The sequence below is a fragment of the Hyperoodon ampullatus genome (genome assembly GCF_949752795.1).
Source record: "Hyperoodon ampullatus genome assembly, chromosome: 1".
NCBI classification, from domain to species: Eukaryota; Metazoa; Chordata; class Mammalia; order Artiodactyla; family Ziphiidae; genus Hyperoodon; species Hyperoodon ampullatus.
The window spans coordinates 57,162,811-57,183,701 of NC_136914.1; the positions used below are offsets into that span (position 1 = coordinate 57,162,811).

At 34.4% G+C, this 20,891-nt stretch overlaps 1 protein-coding gene across 1 annotated transcript in view; it reads right to left on the reverse strand.

Annotated features, from left to right (window-relative positions):
- Positions 1–20,891, reverse strand: part of CTNNA3 (catenin alpha 3) — a gene marked incomplete at both ends in the record, with an annotated part of 1,638,358 nt that overhangs the window by 1,204,786 nt on the left and 412,681 nt on the right. Inside the window, 1 exon segment of the mRNA XM_079710492.1 lies at positions 1,219–1,422. Coding sequence (XP_079566618.1) covers positions 1,219–1,422 — 204 coding nt within the window.

Here is a 20,891-nt window from a genome sequence, read left to right on the forward strand (position 1 = left end):
TAGTTTACAGATCAGGGGAGAAGGAATTTCAACAGAATATTATCTTCTGAGTTTCTTGTAACTGATGAATTCTCTTTAAAAATCTTTAAAAATATATTATATGCTAAAAGTTGTGATATTACAGCTTCAGAAGCAGGACATGACATTACTAATATGTTCCTCTTATTAACAAAATCTGCTTTACAACTTTGATTTCTTGACAGGCAAGAGATTTTTGGTCAGAAGCCAAAGTCATCAAATATTAAGAGTGTGGAGGTACAGCAAATGTGTTGAAGAAGCCTAAAACGCACTAATTTTAGCACATTTGCATTATTCACATAAATTACTTATACTGAAAAATCCTAAATCTTCAATCTCACACCTAAAAAATGTTATGCTTTGTAACTAATCATTTTCAAAATATACCCTCATAACTCTTGAATTATTCCATTTATAATAAAGCAGATGAACAAAATATTCCCATTATAAATTTTTCTTTTTTTTACCTCTATTATTTAAGGAGTCAATATTCATGATCAATATATAGCTGACCATGTCTTCCTTATTTTAAAAATGCAACTAAGTTTTGAATGTAAGAGTAGTCATAGATATTCCATAGATGGATGTAGATATATATACAAAAAGAATATATCATATATAAATATATATATATGAAATTATATCAAAAGGACCTTGAAACAAATATTTTTGCATTTGTCTAAATTCAGACACTGTTTCTAACATTCCTGAGAGATGGCTAAAATTGCAAAAAATCTATGCCATTGTCACATCTGAAAAAGGTTAAAAGCGATCCAAATTACAACTTCAAAAATGGCCCCCGACCCCTACAGCATTGACTTTATCCCAATACCATCTGAATTCTAACTTTGCTATTCACCAACATAATCTGGAGCAACCTGCCTTTTTCTTTGTCTTCTTTTTATCCTTTAAATTGATGTGCAACTCCAGTTTCCTTTCCCCAATCCTGACTGCCTTCTTCAACTAGTATTTAGATACTGTCTCAAGCAAAACAATCATGTATAAATAACCTTCTGGTTGAATTCCATCCCTAGAAACTCCTGTCTCCTTGCTGCACTCTGGGAGCAACCCATGCAGAATGCACTCAAAAGGCCAATCCATGTAAAATCAGGTACTCATTTGTAATTTATCAGATTTTGTACACCGAAAGAACCTCAGCACATACCCAATGGATGGGGTGGGGGAAAACCAGTTACCTACATTTTTCATGTACTCTGAAAGCAGGTCCTGGAGAGCCTGGCGAATGGCATTGCATTCTGCGATAATTCGCTCCCGATGGAAATCCCTCGTGCATGAAGAGTCAGCCAACAGAGCAGCCCCACTGATAATGGCTTCGAGGCGTTTCTCTAGGGATGGTCTTGTTTCCTCCTCAGTCACTGTGAGTGGATCCAAGACAATTAAATTCTAAAGGAAAAACACATTTAGATGGTTAGAACTCCATGATATTCTATTTTTAGGAAAAAATAATTAGTATTTTGTTTTCACATTTGGAATTCATATGTGATGATAAAGACAACTGTGCTTTTACTGCCTCACCCAGTTCATGTATCATTCTATAAAGCAATTATTATTCAGGGCAGTGATAAAAATTGTGAAATTATGAGCACTGATTCTAGTGTCAGTCAAATCTGTATTCAAATCTTGCCCTTCCCATTCACCAATGGTGTGAGCTCACTCAGGTGTCTTATGTACTGTAAGCCTCACCTTCCTGATGTGTAAAACTGGAATATTAACATTGTTTATCTCATAAAACTGCTGTAAGAATGATATGAATGCTTAATACAGTGTCTGGCACATATTAACCGTTCTTTACAATTGTCATTTTCATTTAGCACTTCATTGTTTACAAAATATTTTCATATATATCATCTCATCTTGACAACACTATAAAGAGGTGGGCAGTAAAGATATTGTTAACCACACATTTCAGTGATGGTGAGTGAGGCTGAGACTGCCTTGCCCAAGGTCATTAAGCTATTAAATGGTGAAGCTCAAACAAGTATTAAGGTCTTATAATACCTAATTCAATACTGTTTTCGTTATGCCTCACTGTAAATCATACGATCTAATTAATCTTAATACTAACATATCAAAGAGAATTCTAAATTTTAATTATTCATTTTAAAAGTAAAATTCCATCTTCCTGTTGATTATAATTTCCAGCCATTTCCCACCATTGAAATCTGACATGGTATTTTTAAGGTTTACATTAGATATGTCTTCAGGCAACAAAAGTCAAGATAATCTACAGACTTTGAAGAAAAGGTGGAGAATATGAGGCTCTAAGGATCCTTTATTAAAATACAGTAAGAGAGGAAGCCTTTCAAGGCTTGGGCATAATGTCATAATTGGAGACCTAGTTAGTATCAAATGAAAGCTCTCTGTAGAAGCTTTAAAATAAAATGAAATCATATAGTGATCTTCAGAATGTGTGAGTCTTTACACACAAAGATACACACTGAAAATCATTGATCTTCAGAGTGCACAATCATATATATTTACATATATATAGAGAGAGGTATATGTATACTGTGTGCATATATTGTGTACAGATATAATCTTACACTGATGGTTGTACTATATCATATTATAATAAATATTAGGGAATCTAAGGTAGCCAGGATAAAATTTTAAAAGCTACAGCTCTAGGCCAAGTTAGGGAGAGAAAATCATTATGGAAAGAAAAATAATATTAAAACAATTATACAAAAAGAAAAAATAGTACTGTGTAATGTTCACATATTATGTGATATAATGTAAAATATAAACTAGAAATAGATCTTATAGAAAATGGTTAAATATCTTAAAATTATTCAGAAGAATTCTTCTTTCATGCCTCTATTTCCTTCTTATTTTTCTACTTCTCTACTGAGTATCTCCATTTTTCTCTTTTAGATGGAAACAAATTTTTAAAAAGAAAGAATACTAATTTTACAAATGTCAAATTTAACATTTTCTTTATCCAATGCATAATTTTTTTGGTGAGACGATAATCCCAACCATGGGCTTGCCCATCAGACAAGGATTCATTTACATCTAAATATACCTCCTTATTTCATTTGCCATTTTTACCATGTCCTCTTTGGCTCACTAATTTAGTACAAACATTCCACTCCAATTTTCATAACAATAATTGACCAATTAAAACCTTTTTGAAAATGTCCCTCCAATGTGACATCATCATTAAGAAGAGACACTGAGGGCAAGAGAATTTTTCTTTGATTGCTCAAATGCAATTAGTAGATGTGATAGGGACAGTTAACATGTTTCCAGCATTGTAATGATAGGAAAAGTTGATTAAGTTTGAAACCTATACATCTATAAGCATTACAAGAAGAAACTAGTAATTTTAGGTGTTCTGGCTGTGATTTCATGTCAGAAAACATCCTCTATTGTAGGAATAAGTTCACCCCAGTTCCTGCTCTCCACGACCATTCCCCAAACTATCCTAGCCTTTGGATTTTTACTTGTTTGTTGACTTTTAAGACTCAGATTCTTCAAGCTCATCTAAACTCAAACCATTGCCTGCTCTGACATCTGATGCTCACATGCAGCCTCTTGATTCTGCCTAAATCTAATGTCCCCCTATTCATATCCTATAGAAGTTTTCACTAACTTTGTCATTGAGTCAATTAAAAGGTGAGGTTTTTTAAAATAACTTTAATGTTCTATGAAATATCACTGGACACTTAAGACCTACTGGAATAAAGAATGATCTCTTCTGGACATCAGTGAGATGATGAAATAGGAAGTTCCATATGTCATACCCCTAAAGAAATACTGATTTTAACAATAACAATAATGAGAATACCATTATGAAAGCCTGGGAGAACAACTGAGAGGTTCCAGTACCCACGTGGAGCAAAACCACCAAAGAACAGAAGCACAGAAGAGGATAAGAAGAACAGTTACACTTTACCCATGTCACCTCTCTCCCAAGGCAACACAGCCCAGACCAAGAGAGACTCACCTTGGCCTGCAACTTCTCCCATTAGGAAAAGCGAAAACAAAGTGAACACTTGACTCCCCAGCCTTGCGGGAAGGTGTCCAAGAGTCCCATTTCCATCTCTCCACACCCAGAAAATTGAGGGGATTAAAACAGCTAAATAATCTAGGGACAGCAAAGAGTAGAGAAAAAGGGTAGGAGTTCATAGAAACCAGTATACAGATATCAATAACCAGCAGCAGATCCTACTAACTAGATTACAGACTCTAATAAGAGCTCTGACCATGAACCCAGTAGGACGCCCACCTGCAGACCCCATGATTAGCCACCATGCACCCCCACTGCTCCATGCAGCCCCCTCCTGTAGCCAACACTCCATGCTCCCCTGCAAACAATGCATGCGAGCTCCCACAGACAGCACACAGATATTGGCATCCAGCTGAATCTGCTCTATTAGGAAAAGGTGCACAATGCTGAACAAACACTTCAGGGTACTGCCCTGGAGAAAATAAATAGGAGGCTCTCAACACCTGGCCTGGCTTTGTGGGATCAAGAGAAGGCACAGAGTCTAAGACTTCTTCACAGGGAACAAGAGGAATGGAGCAAGTGCATCCATAGAAAGAATCTATGAGACCCTCAGTATCTCTGGCAAGGCTGACTCATGAAGACCTTTCTCCCTGAAGCTAGTCAGTAAAACCTGGAGGAAGTGACTGCTTCTTCAAATGTGAAGACAGGAATACAAGGTTTCAAGGAACATGAAGACTCAAAGAAATATGATATTACCAAAGGAACAAAATAAACTCTAGTAGTGACCCCAAAGAAATGGAGATTTATTAATTGCCTGAAAAAGAATTCAAAATAATCATTTTAAAGAAGCTCAGTTAGATTAAAAAGAACACAGATAGACAACTCAACAAAATCAGGAAAATAATACAAGAGTAAAATGAGAAGTTTCAGAAACAGATACCATAAAAAAAGAACCAAACAGAAATCCCGGAGCTGAAGAATATAATGAATGAACTACAAATCCACTAGAGACACTAAACAACAGACTAGAGCATGCAGAAGAAAAGATCAGCAAACTCAAGGACACATCATTTGAAATTATCTAGTCAGAGTTACAAAAAGAAAAAACAATTAAAAAGAATTAATAAAGCCTACAGCACTTATGGGACACCATCCAAAAAACCAATATACACATTATTGGATTCATAGAAGGAACAGAGAAAGAGAAAGGGTTGAAGATCTTATTTAAAGAAATAATGACAGAAAACTTCACAAATGGGGGAGGGAAATAAATAACCAGATACATGAAGTACAGAGAACCAAAAAAAGATTGAACATAAAGACATCTTCTGAAGGCACATTATAATCAAACTGCCAAACGTCAAAGACAAAAAGAAGTTTGAAAGCAGCAAGAGAAAAGCAACTCATTTATCACTAGGGAGCCCCCCATAACACTATGAGCAGATTTCTCGACAGAAACCTTGCAGGCCAGGAGAGAGTGGGATGATATATCAAACTGCTGAAAGTAAAAAAGAGTGCCAACTAAAAATATTATAACTGGCAAAGCTATTCAGAAATGAAGGAGAGATAAAGACATTCCAACACAAACAAAAGCTGAGGAAGTTCATCACAACTAGACCTGTGTTACAAGAGATACTAAAGAGATATCTTCAAATAGAAGCAAATAGAAGCAAAGGATGCTAATTAACAATGTGAAAACATATGAAAGCATAAAACTCATTGGTAAAGGTAAATATATAGTTAAATTCAGAATACTATAGTATTGTAATAATGGTGGGTAAGTCACTTCGAGTCTAATATAATGGTTAAAAGACAAAAGTATTAAAAATAACTATAGATACAAAATTTTCCTAATGGATACATAACATAAAAAGATGTAATGGTAATGTCAATAACATAAAATGTAGGGGGAATAAAAGTGTGGAGTTTTTGTATGTGATCAAAATTAAGTTGTTATCCATTCAAAATAGACTATCATAACTATAAAAGTTGTTATGCTAACTACATTATAATCATAAAGAAAAAACCTGTGGTAGATACATAAAAGATAAATATTAAGTAATCAAAGCATACAACGATAAAAACTCATCAAATCACAGAGGAAAATAACAAGAGAGAAATAAAGGAACAAAGGAACTACAAAATAGTCAGAAAATAATTAACAAAACGGCAATAGTAAGTCCTCACCTACCAATAAGTACTTGAAATGTAAATGTACTAAATTCTCCAATCATAAGACATAGAGTGGCTGACTAGATTCAAAAACAAAAGTCCTAAATCCAACTATATGTTGCCCAAAAGATACTTACATTAGCTTTAAGGAAATTGAAGGGATGGAAAAAGATATTCCATGAAAATGGTAACCAAAAGAAAGCAGGGGTAGCTATAATTATATCAAACAAAATAGGCTTTAAGTAAAAAACTGTCATGAGACAAAGAATGACATTATATGATGGTAAAAGTGTCAATCAAAAGAATATAACAATTATAAATATATATTGCACCCAATACAGGGCACCTAAATACACAAAGCAAATATTAACCAATTTGAAGGGAGAAATAGACAAAAATACAATAATAGTAGGGAACTTCAGTACTCCACTTTCAGTAATGGACAGTTCAACCAGACAGAAAATAAATAAGAAAACACTGGACCTAAGCTACCCATTAGGCCAGATGGACTATAGACATATACAAAGCATGCCATCTGATAGCATCAGAATATACATTCTCAAGTATACACAGAATGTTCTCCAGGATAGATCGTATGTTAAGCCATAAAACTGGTCTTAAATTTAAGACTGAAATCATATCGAGTATCTTTTTCACCCACATGATATGTGCAATAATAATAGGAAGCAATAATAGGAGTAAAATTAGAAAATTCACATATATATTAAAACTAAACAACACATTCCTGAACAACCAATGGATCAAAGAAGAAATCAAAGGAAAATTTTAAAATATCTTGAGACAACTGAAAATAACATACAAAAACTTATGACATGCTGCAAAAGCAGTTTTAAGAGAAAAGTTAATAGCAATAAATGCCTACATTAAGAAAAAAAGAAAGACCTAAAAAAAAAACCAAACTTTACACCTCAAGAAACTAGAACTAGAAGAACAAACTAAGCCCAAAGTTAAAGGAGGAAAGAAATAATGAAGATGAAAACAAACAAATGGAATAGAAACTAGAAAAACACTAGAAAAGATCAACAAAAAATTAGTTGGTTTAATGAAAAGATAAACAACTGACAGACCTTTAGCTAGATTAACTAAAATAAAAAGAGAGAGAGAAGACTCAAATAAATATAATTGTAATATGAAATTGTAAATGAAACAGGAGACACTACAATTGATTCCACAGAAATACAAAGAATTGTAAGAGACTATGATAAACAATTATGTAGCAACAAATTGGATAACCTAGAAGAAATGTGTAAATTCCTAGAAATACACAGGCTACCAAGACTGAATCATGAAGTAATAGAAAATCTGGACAGATCAAGATTGAATCAATAATTTAAAATTTCCCAATAAAGAAAAAAACCAAGATCAGATGTTTCACTAGTGAATTCTACCAAATATATAAGAACTAATATCAATGCTGCTTACACTTTTCCAAAAAATTAAAGAGAAGGGAACATTTCCAGACTCATTTTGAGGCCAGCATTACTCTAATACCAAAGCTGCCTGATTTGGATATTTCAAGGAAAGAAAAGTACAGGCCAACATCCCTGACAAATATAGATGAAAAAATCCTCAACAAAATGCTAGCAAACTGCATCAACAGTATATTAAAATGTTCATACAGCATATCCAAGTGGATTTATCCCTGGGATGCAAGAATGGTACTACCTATGCAAATCAATAAATGTGATATACCACATTAACAGAATGAAGGATAAATATTATATTTTCTCAGTAGGTGCTGCAAAAGCATTTAACACAATTCAACATCTTTCATGATAAAAACTCTCAACAAATTAGGTATACAAGGAATGTATATCATCACCATAAAGGCCATATATGACAAGCCCACCATTAACATCATAGTCAACAGTAAAAAGCTAAAAGCCTTTCCTCTAAGATCAAAACAAGACAAAGATGTCCATTCTTGCCATTTTTATTTAACATAGTACTGGAAGTCCTAGCCAGAGCAATTGGACAAGAAACAGAAATAAAAGGCATCCATATTGGACAGGAAGAAGTAAAATTTTCTCTTTCAGCAGATGACATGATCCTATATATAGAAAACTCTAAAGATACCACCAAAAAACTGTTAGAACTAATAATAAATTCAGTAAAATTGCATGACAAAAATCAACAATATAAAATCAGTTGCATTTCTATATACTAACAATGAATATTCAGTAAATACTTAGGAATAATTTAACCAAGGAGGTCATAGATCTGTATACTGACAACTATAAAGCATTGATTAAAGAAACTAAAGAATAAAATAAAATAATAAACAAAAAATAAATAGAAGGATATTCCATGTTCATGGATTGGAAGAATTAATTGTTAAAATGTCGATAAAACCCAAAGCAATCTACCAATTCAATACAATTCCTACCAAAATTCCAAAGGCATGATTCACAGAAGTAGAAAAAACAATCCTACAATTCATATGGAATTACAAAAGATCCCCAATAGTCAAAACAGTCTTGAGGAAAGAAGACAAAGCTGGAGGCATCACACTTCCTGATTTCAAACTATATTACAAAGCTGTGGTTAAAAAAAAAAAAAAAAAAGAGTATGGTACTGCAATAAAAGCTGCCCCATAGACCAGCATAACAGGAGAGAGAGCCCCAAAATAAACCCATGCTTACTACAGTCAAGGATCTTCAACAGTGGTGCCAACAACACAAAATGGGGAAATTATAATCTCTTTAATAAATGGTGCTGGTAAAACTGGATAATTGCATGCAAATTTACTAAGATCTTATGTTAAGTGTTCTTACCATAAACTATTAATAATAATAATAACAACAATAATAATAAAGGGAGTCAGAGGAACTTTTGGGTGGTGAAGGGTATGTTTATGGCCTTGATAGTGGTGGTGGTTTCACAAGTGTATACTTATTCCCAAAATCATCTAGTTGTATACATTAAACGTGTCCAGCTTTTTACATGTCAATCATACTGCAATAAAGTAGTTTATAAAAAAGAAACAAAGCTCATCTTAATAAAATAATAATCTCTTCTGAACTAGTATAGCAGTGTGTTGTAACACTCTTTCAGTATGTTTTCATGGCATTAACTTCATGAAAGACAAACAATTGGATGCTTTATTTTCAGGATCCCACTCTAATGAATGTAGAACATATTTTCTCTTTTTTCTAGGTTCTGCCCAATATAAACTTACCTCCCTAACACTTTGATTGCTGACAAGAAAATATTTTTTCAAAAAAGTAAGAGTCCTAACTTCATTATCTTCTATTGGATTGCTGCATTTTAGGAGGCAGTATAGTTAAAGGATTACAAGATCTAGGAGCAGTTATCATGGGTTTGAATCCTGGCCCATTAGCTATGAGAAAATTTATCTATGTTGTTATCATCCTCCGCATTCTCAATTTTATATAACCTCCAATCCACCCACTTTCTACTACTCTGGGGAAACTGAGATGAGACCATCTGGGAAATCTCTCCATTTACTTCTATCTCACTATGCTTTTCTGTCAATTTTTTCTTCTCATCTGTCTTCAAGGAAGATCTCTCCTTCTCCTTCTCCATTTCCCTCTCTCTCTTTCCACCCCCCCCCACCGAACCACCACTTTCTTTTCAAGGCTAACTTCTCTTTCTGTGCTCTTATCTCAAGCCTTCTTCAGTTATTCCTTTCTTATATTTTGAGTCGATCTTCAGAGCCTACTATGTACCAAATAGTAGGAATGGGTAATAAAATTGAGAGCATCCCTGCTCACTTCACAGGGCTCACAGCCTAGAGGTACTGACAAATATTAACCAAATAATCACATAAATATCAATATATAACTACAATGTAGATGTGTGGTATAAATAAAAAGAATATGAAAGTTTATAAATTAACCAGGCATACCTCTGGGCAATTTGGTGCATAATCAAGATGATTAAAGCAGATGTAAGTTCCAGAGAACTCACAGGATTCTCAGGGAGGGCTTTGGATTTCGACAGAACATGGAATTGAAAATTTGGAGTTAATCTTATCCAGATCTTATTTTATCAGGTCAACTTGAACAGGCATCTGGGTTATAATTATGTGAAACTTAAAGCAAGAGGCAGAATACTCTGAAGGCTGAAAACAAACAAAAGGGAAGAGATGGATTCTACCCCTAAAATAATATAGTTAAAGCATCCAATCTGAACTTTAAAAGACACCGAAAACTGCCTAAAAGGCAAGGAAAAGGGCTGTTCAATCAGAAAGAGAATATATGTTACATTTATCTATAGAACAGGACTATAGGAAAATCAGATCCTGTGAAAGAATGATAAAGTTGTAAAATCATATGCATACTCATAGGTATTTTAAAATATAAAAGTTGTATATGACCCAGGACTGAGAGTGTGATAACCAACCCAAATAATGATACAGGGAATAACTTAAAATGTACTAAATCTTTTACTGGAGTAGTTGTAGTTTAAATCATCACTGCTGATCATTTTTTTTCTTTGCCCACTAAATCCTATCTATCAGGAAAGAACTACAATGTAAGGGTTATTTTATTCAATATGAGTTACGGTGAAAGAAAATCCTGTGGCCTTGAGAAACACAGAAATGTTAACTTTTGAGAAGACTGAGATCCTGGCTCTCATGTATTTGGAAGTGAACAATGTAAGGTGAATCTATACAAAATAAGTTGGAAAGATTGCCAGAATACATTGTAGAATTAAAAAAAGTTGCAGAATGATATGTGCAGTGGCATCATATATATTAAAAAAACAAGCATACTACAATACTTGAGATTTTCTCTGAGTAGATATAAGTATTTTGGAGCCTAGGAAAAAGTTTAAGAAAACATACCAGTGCCATGACAACTGCTATGTCTGAAAAGAACCGGATTTGAGTGGTGGTCAAATTTTTAATTTTATGATTATAGCCTAATTGTGTATTACTTCTGAAACTTAAAACTAATTAAAAAAAATTAAAATTCTTAAAATTTTAAAAAGAAAATGGCAATTATGAATCAAACACATTATTATTTTGGATTCTAGATATTAATCAACTATTTTGGAATCATAATAGAAAAATATAATGTTTCTATTAATTACCAGAATGAAATATGATATTATGTTTTCATATTAATTAGCTTGAAGATTTTAATTTTGTTATGTTGGGTTTCATCATTACAAATATGTTTGGTTAATATATGTCTTTTAAAAAATAAAGACATAACCTCAAAGTACCAGGGCACTCTTTTTCAGTCAGCTTAGAAGTCAGAACACCTGAGTGTGAATCTTGGCCTTTCACTTACATTGAGAGAGTGATTTAAACTGCCTAAGCCTTTATTTCATCCCTGTAAAGTGGGGAAAATAAAACCTGCACCTTTCATATAAGATTTTATTTAATGCAGCTTTATAACATATTTTAATAACTGGTGGGATAGGTCTCACCTCGGTTTCTTGCTAATATTATTTTTACCTTTACATGCACTACCATCTATTCCTGATGATCAGTGAATAGAATGCTACAAAGGAAGCTACACTTGCTAAAACAGAATTCTCTATATACCACACAGATATGTATCAGATAGTCATTCATTCCACAAATATTTATTAATCATCTAATACACTTCAGATCCTGAGCAAGGCTTTGGTCATGACTTACCAGGACATGTAGGAAGTTATAAAAAATCGTTTAAACAAGCTGAAGCATAAAACCAACAAGTTGGAAAAAGTTGTCTGTATGTTAATAAACATGATATAATAAACCTTATTAATTCACACACTCTATATGCTGTGATGCAATTGATCCAATTTACATTCAAAACCCTAAAAGTCTTACACCTATTCTCCAAAGTGAAATTGCCTATCAAAAGAGATGTAGCTATGATTATAATCAAGTACCAACATTCTTCACAAAAACACATGCAGTGCTTCAAGTTGGGAGCAGCAGAAATAATAACCACATAGCATAAATAATGTTTCTCAAGCAACTACATTATCAATCTTCAGAGTGAGTGATGAAAATGGAACAAAATTCTCCTTATGATTATCAACAGAAAATGCTATTGACAGAACTCACAGGCTCTCCTTTGTCTGGTATATCCCTTATTTTAATGTTTCCACCTAAATAATCTAAAGAATGGAAGCTTCAGATATTAAAAATGTAAAAGAAGGCAAAATGTCCGTAATAAACTATAAATTAGCAAGATTATCAATAAATATTACTAGTACATTATTAAATGAGTGTAACTTACACAAAGTTTACATATTCAGCTATATAAAATCAAAATGTATATAACTCACATTCTGTTGTATATTAGTTAATAAAAGAGAGACTAGAAAATATTTAAGAAAGTCATTCAACATGCTTATAAAACAAATTAGATATGTACATATTCCCTTAAATTTTTTAATCTAAATTATAGGTATAGAACATTTGAATAGCTCAGTGAGAACTAAGAGGGTAGTTTTACCAGAACACCAATAAAAAATTTCAATTATCTAATTCATTTCACCTGAGGTAGTAACCGTTTTTCCTAGATGTATTTCTGTCAGAGTTCAGCAATTCAATCTATGCACAGCACCACATAATGGATTGTTTGCTTCAGTTTTTACCTGGTTATATCAAAAAAATAATAAACTTCAAGAATTCTTCTATTTTCAAAACCTCTGTTTAAAAGAACTTTAACGTAAGCACTTCCAAGAAGATGTCGCTTTCACTGTAATATTGAATATAATATTGAATAAATCTTAGAACATATTCATTTTTTAATTTTATTTTTTTATTATTTTATACAGCAGGTTCTTATTATTTATCTATTTTATACATATTAGTGTATATATGTCAACTCCAATTCATTCCACCACCACCCCCACCCCGACCGCCACACCACTTTCCCCCCTTGGCGTCCATAAGTTTCTTCTCCACATCTGTGTCTCTATTTCTGCCCTGCACACCAGTTCATCTGTACCATTTTTCTAGATTCCGCATATATGCGTTAATATACAATATTTGTTTTTCTCTTTCTGACTTACTTCACTCTGTATGACAGTCTCTAGGTCCATCCACGTCTATAAAAGTGACCCAATTTTGTTCCTTTTTATGGCTGAGTAACATTTCATTATATATGTGTACCACATCTTCTGTAGGTTGCTTTGGGTACTAGTCAATTTCACAATGTTGATTCTTCCAGTACAGAACATGGTATATCTCTCCATCTGACTGTGTCATCTTTGATTTCTTTCATCAGTGTCTTAGATTTTTCTGAGTGCAGGTCTTTTACCTCTTAGGTAGGTTTATTCCTAAGTATTTTGTTCTTTTTGTTTCTATGGTGAATGGGATTGTTTCCTTAATTTCTCTTTCTGATCTTTCATTGTTAGTGTATAGGAATGCAAGAGATTTCTGTGCATTAATTTTGTATCCTGCAAACTTACCAGATTCATTGATTAGATCTGGTAGTTTTCTGGTGGCAATTTTAGGATTATCTATGTATAGTATCATGTCAACTGCAAACAGTGACAGTTTTACTTCTTCTTTTCCAATTTGTATGCTTTTATTTCTTTTTCTTCTCTGATTGCCGTGGCTAGGACTTCAAAACTATGTTAAATAAGAGTGACAAGAGTGGACATGCTTCTCTTGCTCCTCATCTTAGAGGATATGGTTTCAATTTTTCACCATTGAGAATGCTGTTTTCTGTGGGTTTGTCATATATGGCCTTTATTATGTTGAGGTAGGTTCCCTCTATGCCCACTATCTGGAGAGTTTTTATCATAAATGTATGTTGAATTTTGTCAAAAGCTTTTTCTGCATCTATTGCAATGACCATATGGTTTTTATTCTTCAACTTCTTAATATGGTGTATCACATTGATTGATTGGCATATATTGAAGAATCCTTGCATCCCTGGGATAAATCCCACTTGATCATGGTGTATGATCCTTTTAATGGGTTGTTGGATTCTGTTTGCTAGTATTTTGTTGAGGATTTTTGAATCTATATTCATCTGTGATATTGGTCTATAATTTTCTTTTTTTGTGGTATCTTTGTCTAGTTCTGGTATCAGGGTTATAGTGGCCTCATAGAATGAGTTTAGGAGTATTCCTTCCTCTGCAATTTTTTGGAAGAGTTTGAGAAGAATGGGTGTTAGCTCTTCTCTAAATGTTCGATAGAATTCACCTATGAGGCCATCTGGTCCTGGACTTTTGTTTGTTGGACGATTTTTAATCACAGTTTCAGTCTCAGTACATGTGACTGGTCTGTTTATATTTTCTATTTCTTCCTGGTTCAGTCTTGGAAGGTTATACCTTTCTAAAAATTAGTCCATTTCTTCCTGGTTGTCCACTTTATTGGCATTGAGCTGCTTGTAGTAGTCTCTTATGATGCTTTGTATTTCTGTGGTGTCTGTTGTAACTTCTCCTTTTTCATTTCTAATTTTATGAATTTGGTCCTTTCCCTCTATTTCCTGATGAGTCTGGCTAATGGTTTATCAATTTTGTTTATCTTCTCAAAACACCAGCTTTTAGTTTTATTTATCTTTGCTTCTATTTCATTTGTTTCTGCTCTAATCTTTATGATTTCTTTCCTTCTACTAACTTTGGGTTTTGTTTGTTCTTCTTTCCCTAGTTCCTTTAGGTGTAAGGCTAGATAGTTTATTTGAGATTTTTCATGTTTCTTGAGGTAAGATTGTATTGCTATAAACTTCCCTCTTAGAACCGCTTTTGCTGCATCCCACGGGTTTTGGAATGTCGTGTTTTCATTGTCATTTGTCTCTAGGTATTTCTTGGTGTACTCTTTGTTTTCTTCAGTGATCACTTGGTTAGTTAGTAATGTATTATTTACCCTCCATGTATTTGTGTTTTTTACGTTTTTTTTCCCTGTAATTTATTTCTAATCTAATTGCATTGTGGTCAGAAAAGATGCTTGATATGATTTCAATTTTCTTAAATTTACTGAGGCTTGATTTCTGACCCAAGCTGTGATCTATCCTGGAGAATGTTCCATGTGCGATTGAGAAGAAAGTGTAATCTGCTGTTTTTGAAAGGAATGTCCTACAAATATCAATTCAATCTATCTGATCTATTGTGTCATTTAAAGCTTGTGTTTCCTTATTAATTTTCTATCTGGATGATTTTTCCATTGGTGTAAGTGAGGTGTTAAACTCCCCCACTAGTACTGTGTTACTGTCGATTTCCTCTTTTATAGCTGTTAGCATCTGCCTTATGTATTGAGGTGCTCCTATGTTGGGTGCATATATATTTATCATTGTTACATCTTCTTCTTGGATTGATCCCTTGATCACTATGTAGTGTCCTTCCTTGTCTCTGGAAACATTCTTTATTTTATTTATTTATTTATTTTAATTTATTTTTTATTAGTTTCTGCTTTATAAAAAAGTGAATCAGTCATGCATATACATCTGTTCCCACATCCCTTCCCTCTTGCATCTCCCTGCCTCCCACCCTCCCTATCCCACCCCTCCAGATGGTCACAAAGCTCCGAGCTGATCTCCCTGTGCTATGCGGTTGTTTCCCACTATCTATCTACCTTACGTTTGGTACTGTATATATGTCCATGCCTCTCTTTTGCTTTGTCACAGCTTACCCTTCCCCCTCCCCATATCCTCAAGTCCATTATCAAGTAGGTCTGTGTCTTTATTCCTGTTTTACCCCTAGGTTCTTCATGATATTTTTTTTTCTTAAATTCCATATATATGTGTTAGCATATGGTATTTGTCTTCCTCTTTCTGACTTACTTCACTCTGTATGACAGACTCTAGGTCTATCCACCTCATTACAAATAGCTCAGTTTTGTTTCCTTTTATGGCTGAGTAATATTCCATTGTATATATGTGCCACATCTTCTTTATCCATTCATCCGACGATGGACACTTAGGTTGTTTCCATTTCCGGGCTATTGTGAATAGAGCTGCAATGAACATTTTGGTACATGTCTCTTTTTGAATTATGGTTTTCTCAGGGTATATGCCTAGTAGTGGGATTGCTGGGTCATATGGTAGTTCTATTTTTAGTTTTTTAAGGAACCTCCATACTATTCTCCATAGTGGCTGTACCAATTCACATTCCCACCAGCAGTGCAAGAGTGTTCCCTTTTCTCCACACCCTCTCCAGCATTTATTGTTTTGAGATTTCTTAATGATGGCCATTCTGACTGGTGTGAGATGATATCTCATTGTAGTTTTGATTTGCATTTCTCTAATGATTAATGATGTTGAGCATTCTTTCATGTGTTTGTTGGCAGTCTGTATATCTTCTTTGGAGAAATACCTATTTAAGTCTTCTGCACATTTTTGCATTGGGTTTTTGGTTTATTGCTATTGAGCTGCATGAGCTGCTTATAAATTTTGGAGATTAATCCTTTGTCAGTTGCTTCATTTGCAAATATTTTCTCCCATTCTGAGGGTTGTCTTTTGGTCTTGTTTTTGCTGTGCAAAAGCTTTGAAGTTTCATTAGGTCCCATGTGTTTATCTTTGTTTTTATTTCCATTTCTCTAGTAGGTGGGTCCAAAAGGATCTTTCTGTGATTTATGTCATGGCGTGTTTTGCCTATGTTTTCCTCTAAGAGTTTGATAGTTTATGGCCTTACATTTAGGTCTTTAATCCATTTTGAGCTTATTTTTGTGTATGGTGTTAGGGAGTGATCTAATCTCATACTTTTACATGTCCCTGTCCAGTTTTCCCAGCACCACTTATTGAAGAGGCTGTCCTTTCTCGACTGTACATTCCTGCCTCCTTTATCAAAGATAAGGTGACCATATGTGCATGGGTTTATCTCTGGGCTTTCTATCCTGTTCCATTGATCTATCTTTCTGTTTTTGTGCCAGTACCACACTGTCTTGATTACTGTAGCTTTGTAGTATAGTCTGAAGTCAGGGAGCCTGATTCCTCCAGCTCCGTTTTTCGTTCTCAAGATTGCTTTGGCTATTCGGGGTCTTTTGTTTTTCCAAACAAATTTTGAAATTTTTTGTTCTAGTTTTGTGAAAAATGCCAGTGGTAGTTTGACAGGGATTGCATTGAATCTGTAGATTGCTTTGGGTAGTAGAGTCATTTTCACAATATTGATTCTTCCAATCCAGGAGCATGGTATATCTCTCCATCTATTTGTATCATCTTTAATTTCTTTCATCAGTGTCTTATAATTTTCTGCATACAGGTCTTTTGTCTCCTTAGGTAGGTTTATTCCTAGATATTTTATACTTTTTGTTGCAATGGTAAATGGGAGTGTTTTCTTGATTTCAATTTCAGATTTTTCATCATTAGTGTACAGGAATGCCAGAGATTTCTGTGCATTAATTTTGTATCCTGCTACTTTACCAAATTCATTGATTAGCCCTAGTAGTTTTCTGGTAGCATCTTTAGGATTCTCTACGTATAGTATCATGTCATCTGCAAACAGTGACAGCTTTACTTCTTCTTTTCCAATTTGGATTCCTTTTATTTCCTTTTCTACTCTGATTGCTGTGGCTAAAACTTCCAAAACTAAGTTGAATAAGAGTGGTGAGAGTAGGCAGCTTTGTCTTGTTCCTGATCTTAGTGGAAATGGTTTCAGTTTTTCACCATTGAGGACGATGTTGGCTGTGGTTTTGTCATATATGGCCTTTATTATGTTGAGGAAAGTTCCCTCTATGCCTACTTTCTGCAGGGTTTTTATCATAAATGGGTGTTGAATTTTGTCGAAAGCTTTCTCTGCATCTATTGAGATGATCACATGGTTTTTCTCCTTCAATTTGTTAATATGGTGTATCACATTGATTGATTTGCATATATTGAAGAATCCTTGCATTCCTGGAATAAACTCCACTTGATCATGGTGTATGATCCTTTTAATGTGTTATTGGATTCTGTTTGCTAGTATTTTGTTGAGGATTTTTGCATCTATATTCATCAGTGATATTCGCCTGTAGTTTTCTTTCTTTGTGACATCCTTGCCTGGTTTTGGTATCAAGGTGATGGTGGCCTCGTAGAATGAGTTTGGGAGTGCTCCTCCCTCTACTATATTTTGGAAGAGTTTGAGAAGGATAGGTGTTAGCTCTCCTCTAAATGTTTGATTGAATTCGCCTGTGAAGCCATCTGGTCCTGGGCTTTTTTTTGTTGGAAGGTTTTAATCACAGTTTCAATTACAGTGCTTGTGATTGGTCTATTCATATTTTCTATTTCTTTCTGATTCAGTCTTGGCAGGTTGTGCATTTCTAAGAATTTGTCCATTTCTTCCAGGTTGTCCATTTTATTGGCATAGAGTTTCTTGTAGTAATCTCTCATGATCTTTTGTATTTCTGCAGTGTCAGTTGTTACCTCTCCTTTTTCATTTCTAATTCTATTGATTTGAGTCTTCTCCCTTTTTTTCTTGATGAGTCTGGGTAATGGTTTATCAATTTTGTTTATCTTCTCAAAGAACCAGCCTTTAGTTTTATTGATCTTTGCTATCGTTTCCTTCATATCTTTTTAATTTATTTCTGATCTGATCTTTAAGATTTCTTTCCTTCTGCTAACTTTGGGGGTTTTTTATTCTTCTTTCTCTAATTGCTTTAGGTGCAGGGTCAGGTTGTTTACTCGAGATGTTTCCTGTTTCTTAAGGTGGGATTGTATTGCTATAAACTTCCCCCTTAGGACTTCTTTTGCTGCATCTCATAGGTTTTGTGTCATCGTGTCTCCATTGTCATTTGTTTCTAGGTATTTTTTAATTTCCTCTTTGATTTCTTCAGTGATCACTTCGTTATTGAGTCGTGTATTGTTTAGCCTCCATGTGTTTGTATTTTTTACAGATCTTTTCCTGTAATTGATGTCTAGTCTCATAGCATTGTGGTTGGAAAAGATACTTGATACAATTTCAATTTTCTTAAATTTACCAAGGCTTGATTTGTGACCCAAGATATGATCTATCCTGGAGAATGTTCCATGAGCACTTGAGAAAAATGTGTATTCTGTTCTTTTTGGATGGAATGTCCTATAAATATCAATTAAGTCCATCTTTTTTAATGTATCATTTAAAGCTTGTGTTTCCTTATTTATTTTCATTTTGGATGATCTGTCCATTGGTGAAAGTGGGGTGTTAAAGTCCCCTACTATGAGTGTGTTACTGTCGATTTCCCCTTTTATGGCTGTTAGTATTTGCCTTATGTATTGAGCTGCTCCTATGTTGGGTGCATAAATATTTACAATTGTTATATCTTCTTCTTGGATCAATCCCTTGATCATTATGTAGTGTCCTTCTTTGTCTCTTCTAATAGTCTTTATTTTAAAGTCTACTTTGTCTGATATAAGAATTGCTACTCCAGCTTTCTTTTGATTTCCATTTGCATGGAATATCTTTTTCCATCCCGTTACTTTCAATCTGTATGTGTCTCTAGGTCTGAAGTGGGTCTCTTGTTGACAGCATATATATGGGTCTTGTTTTTGTATCCATTCAGCCAATCTGTGTCTTTTGGTGGGAGCATTTAGTCCATTTACATTTAAGGTAATTATTGATATGTATGTTCCTATTCCCATTTCCTTAATTGCCTTGGGTTCGTTATTGTAGGTATAGTCCTTCTGTTGTGTTTCTTGCCTAGAGAAGTTCCTTTAGCATTTGTTGTAAAGCTGATTTGGTGGTGCTGAACTCTCTCAGCTTTTGCTTGTCTGTAAACGTTTTAATTTCTCCATCAAATCTGAATGAGATCCTTGCTGGGTAGAGTAGTCTTGGTTGCAGGTTTTTCTCCTTCATCACTTTAATTATGTCCTGCCACTCCCTTCTGGCTTGTAGAGTTTCTGCTGAGAGATCAGCTGTTAACCTGATGGGGATTCCCTTGTGTGTTATTTGTTGTTTTTCCCTTGGTGCTTTTTTTTTTTTTTTTTTTTTTTTTTTTTTTTTTTTTTTTTTTGTGGTACGCGGGCCTCTCACTGTTGTGGCCTCTCCCGTTGCGGAGCACAGGCTCCGGATGCGCAGGCTCAGCAGCCATGGCTCACGGGCCCAGCCGCTCCGCAGCATATGGGATCCTCCCAGACCGGGGCACGAACCCGTATCCCCTGCATCGGCAGGCGGACTCTCAACCACTGCGCCACCAGGGAGGCCCTCCCTTGGTGCTTTTAATATGATTTCTTTGTGTTTAATTTTTGACAATTGGATTAATATGTGTCTTGGCGTATTTCTCCTTGGATTTATTCTGTATGGGACTCTCTGTGCCTCCTGGACTTGATTCACTATTTCCTTTCTTATATTAGGGAAGTTTTCAACTATAATCTCTTCAAATATTTTCTCAGTCCCTTTCTTTTTCTCTTCTTCTTCTGGAACCCCTATAATGCGAATGTTGGTGCATTTAATGTTGTCCCAGAGGTCTCTGAGACTGTCCTCTGTTCTTTTCATTCTTTTTTCTTTATTTTGCTCTGCAGCAGTTATTTCCACTATTTTATCTTCCACCTCACTTATCCGTTTTTCTGCCTCAGTTATTCTGCTATTGATCCCATCTAGAGTATTTTTCATTTCATTTATTGTGTTTTCAATCAATGCTTGATTCATCTTTAGTTCTTCTAGGTCCTTGTTAACTGCTTCTTGCATTTTGTCTATTCTATTTCCAAGATTTTGCATCTGGGAAATAGAATCTTGGATCATCTTTACTATCATTATTCTGAATTCTTTTTCAGGTAGACTGCCTATTTCCTCTTCATTTGTTAGGTCTGGTGGGTTTTTTATCTTGCTCCTTCTTCTGCTGTGTGTTTTTCTGTCTTCTCATTTTGCTTATCTTACTGTGTTTGGGGTCTCCTTT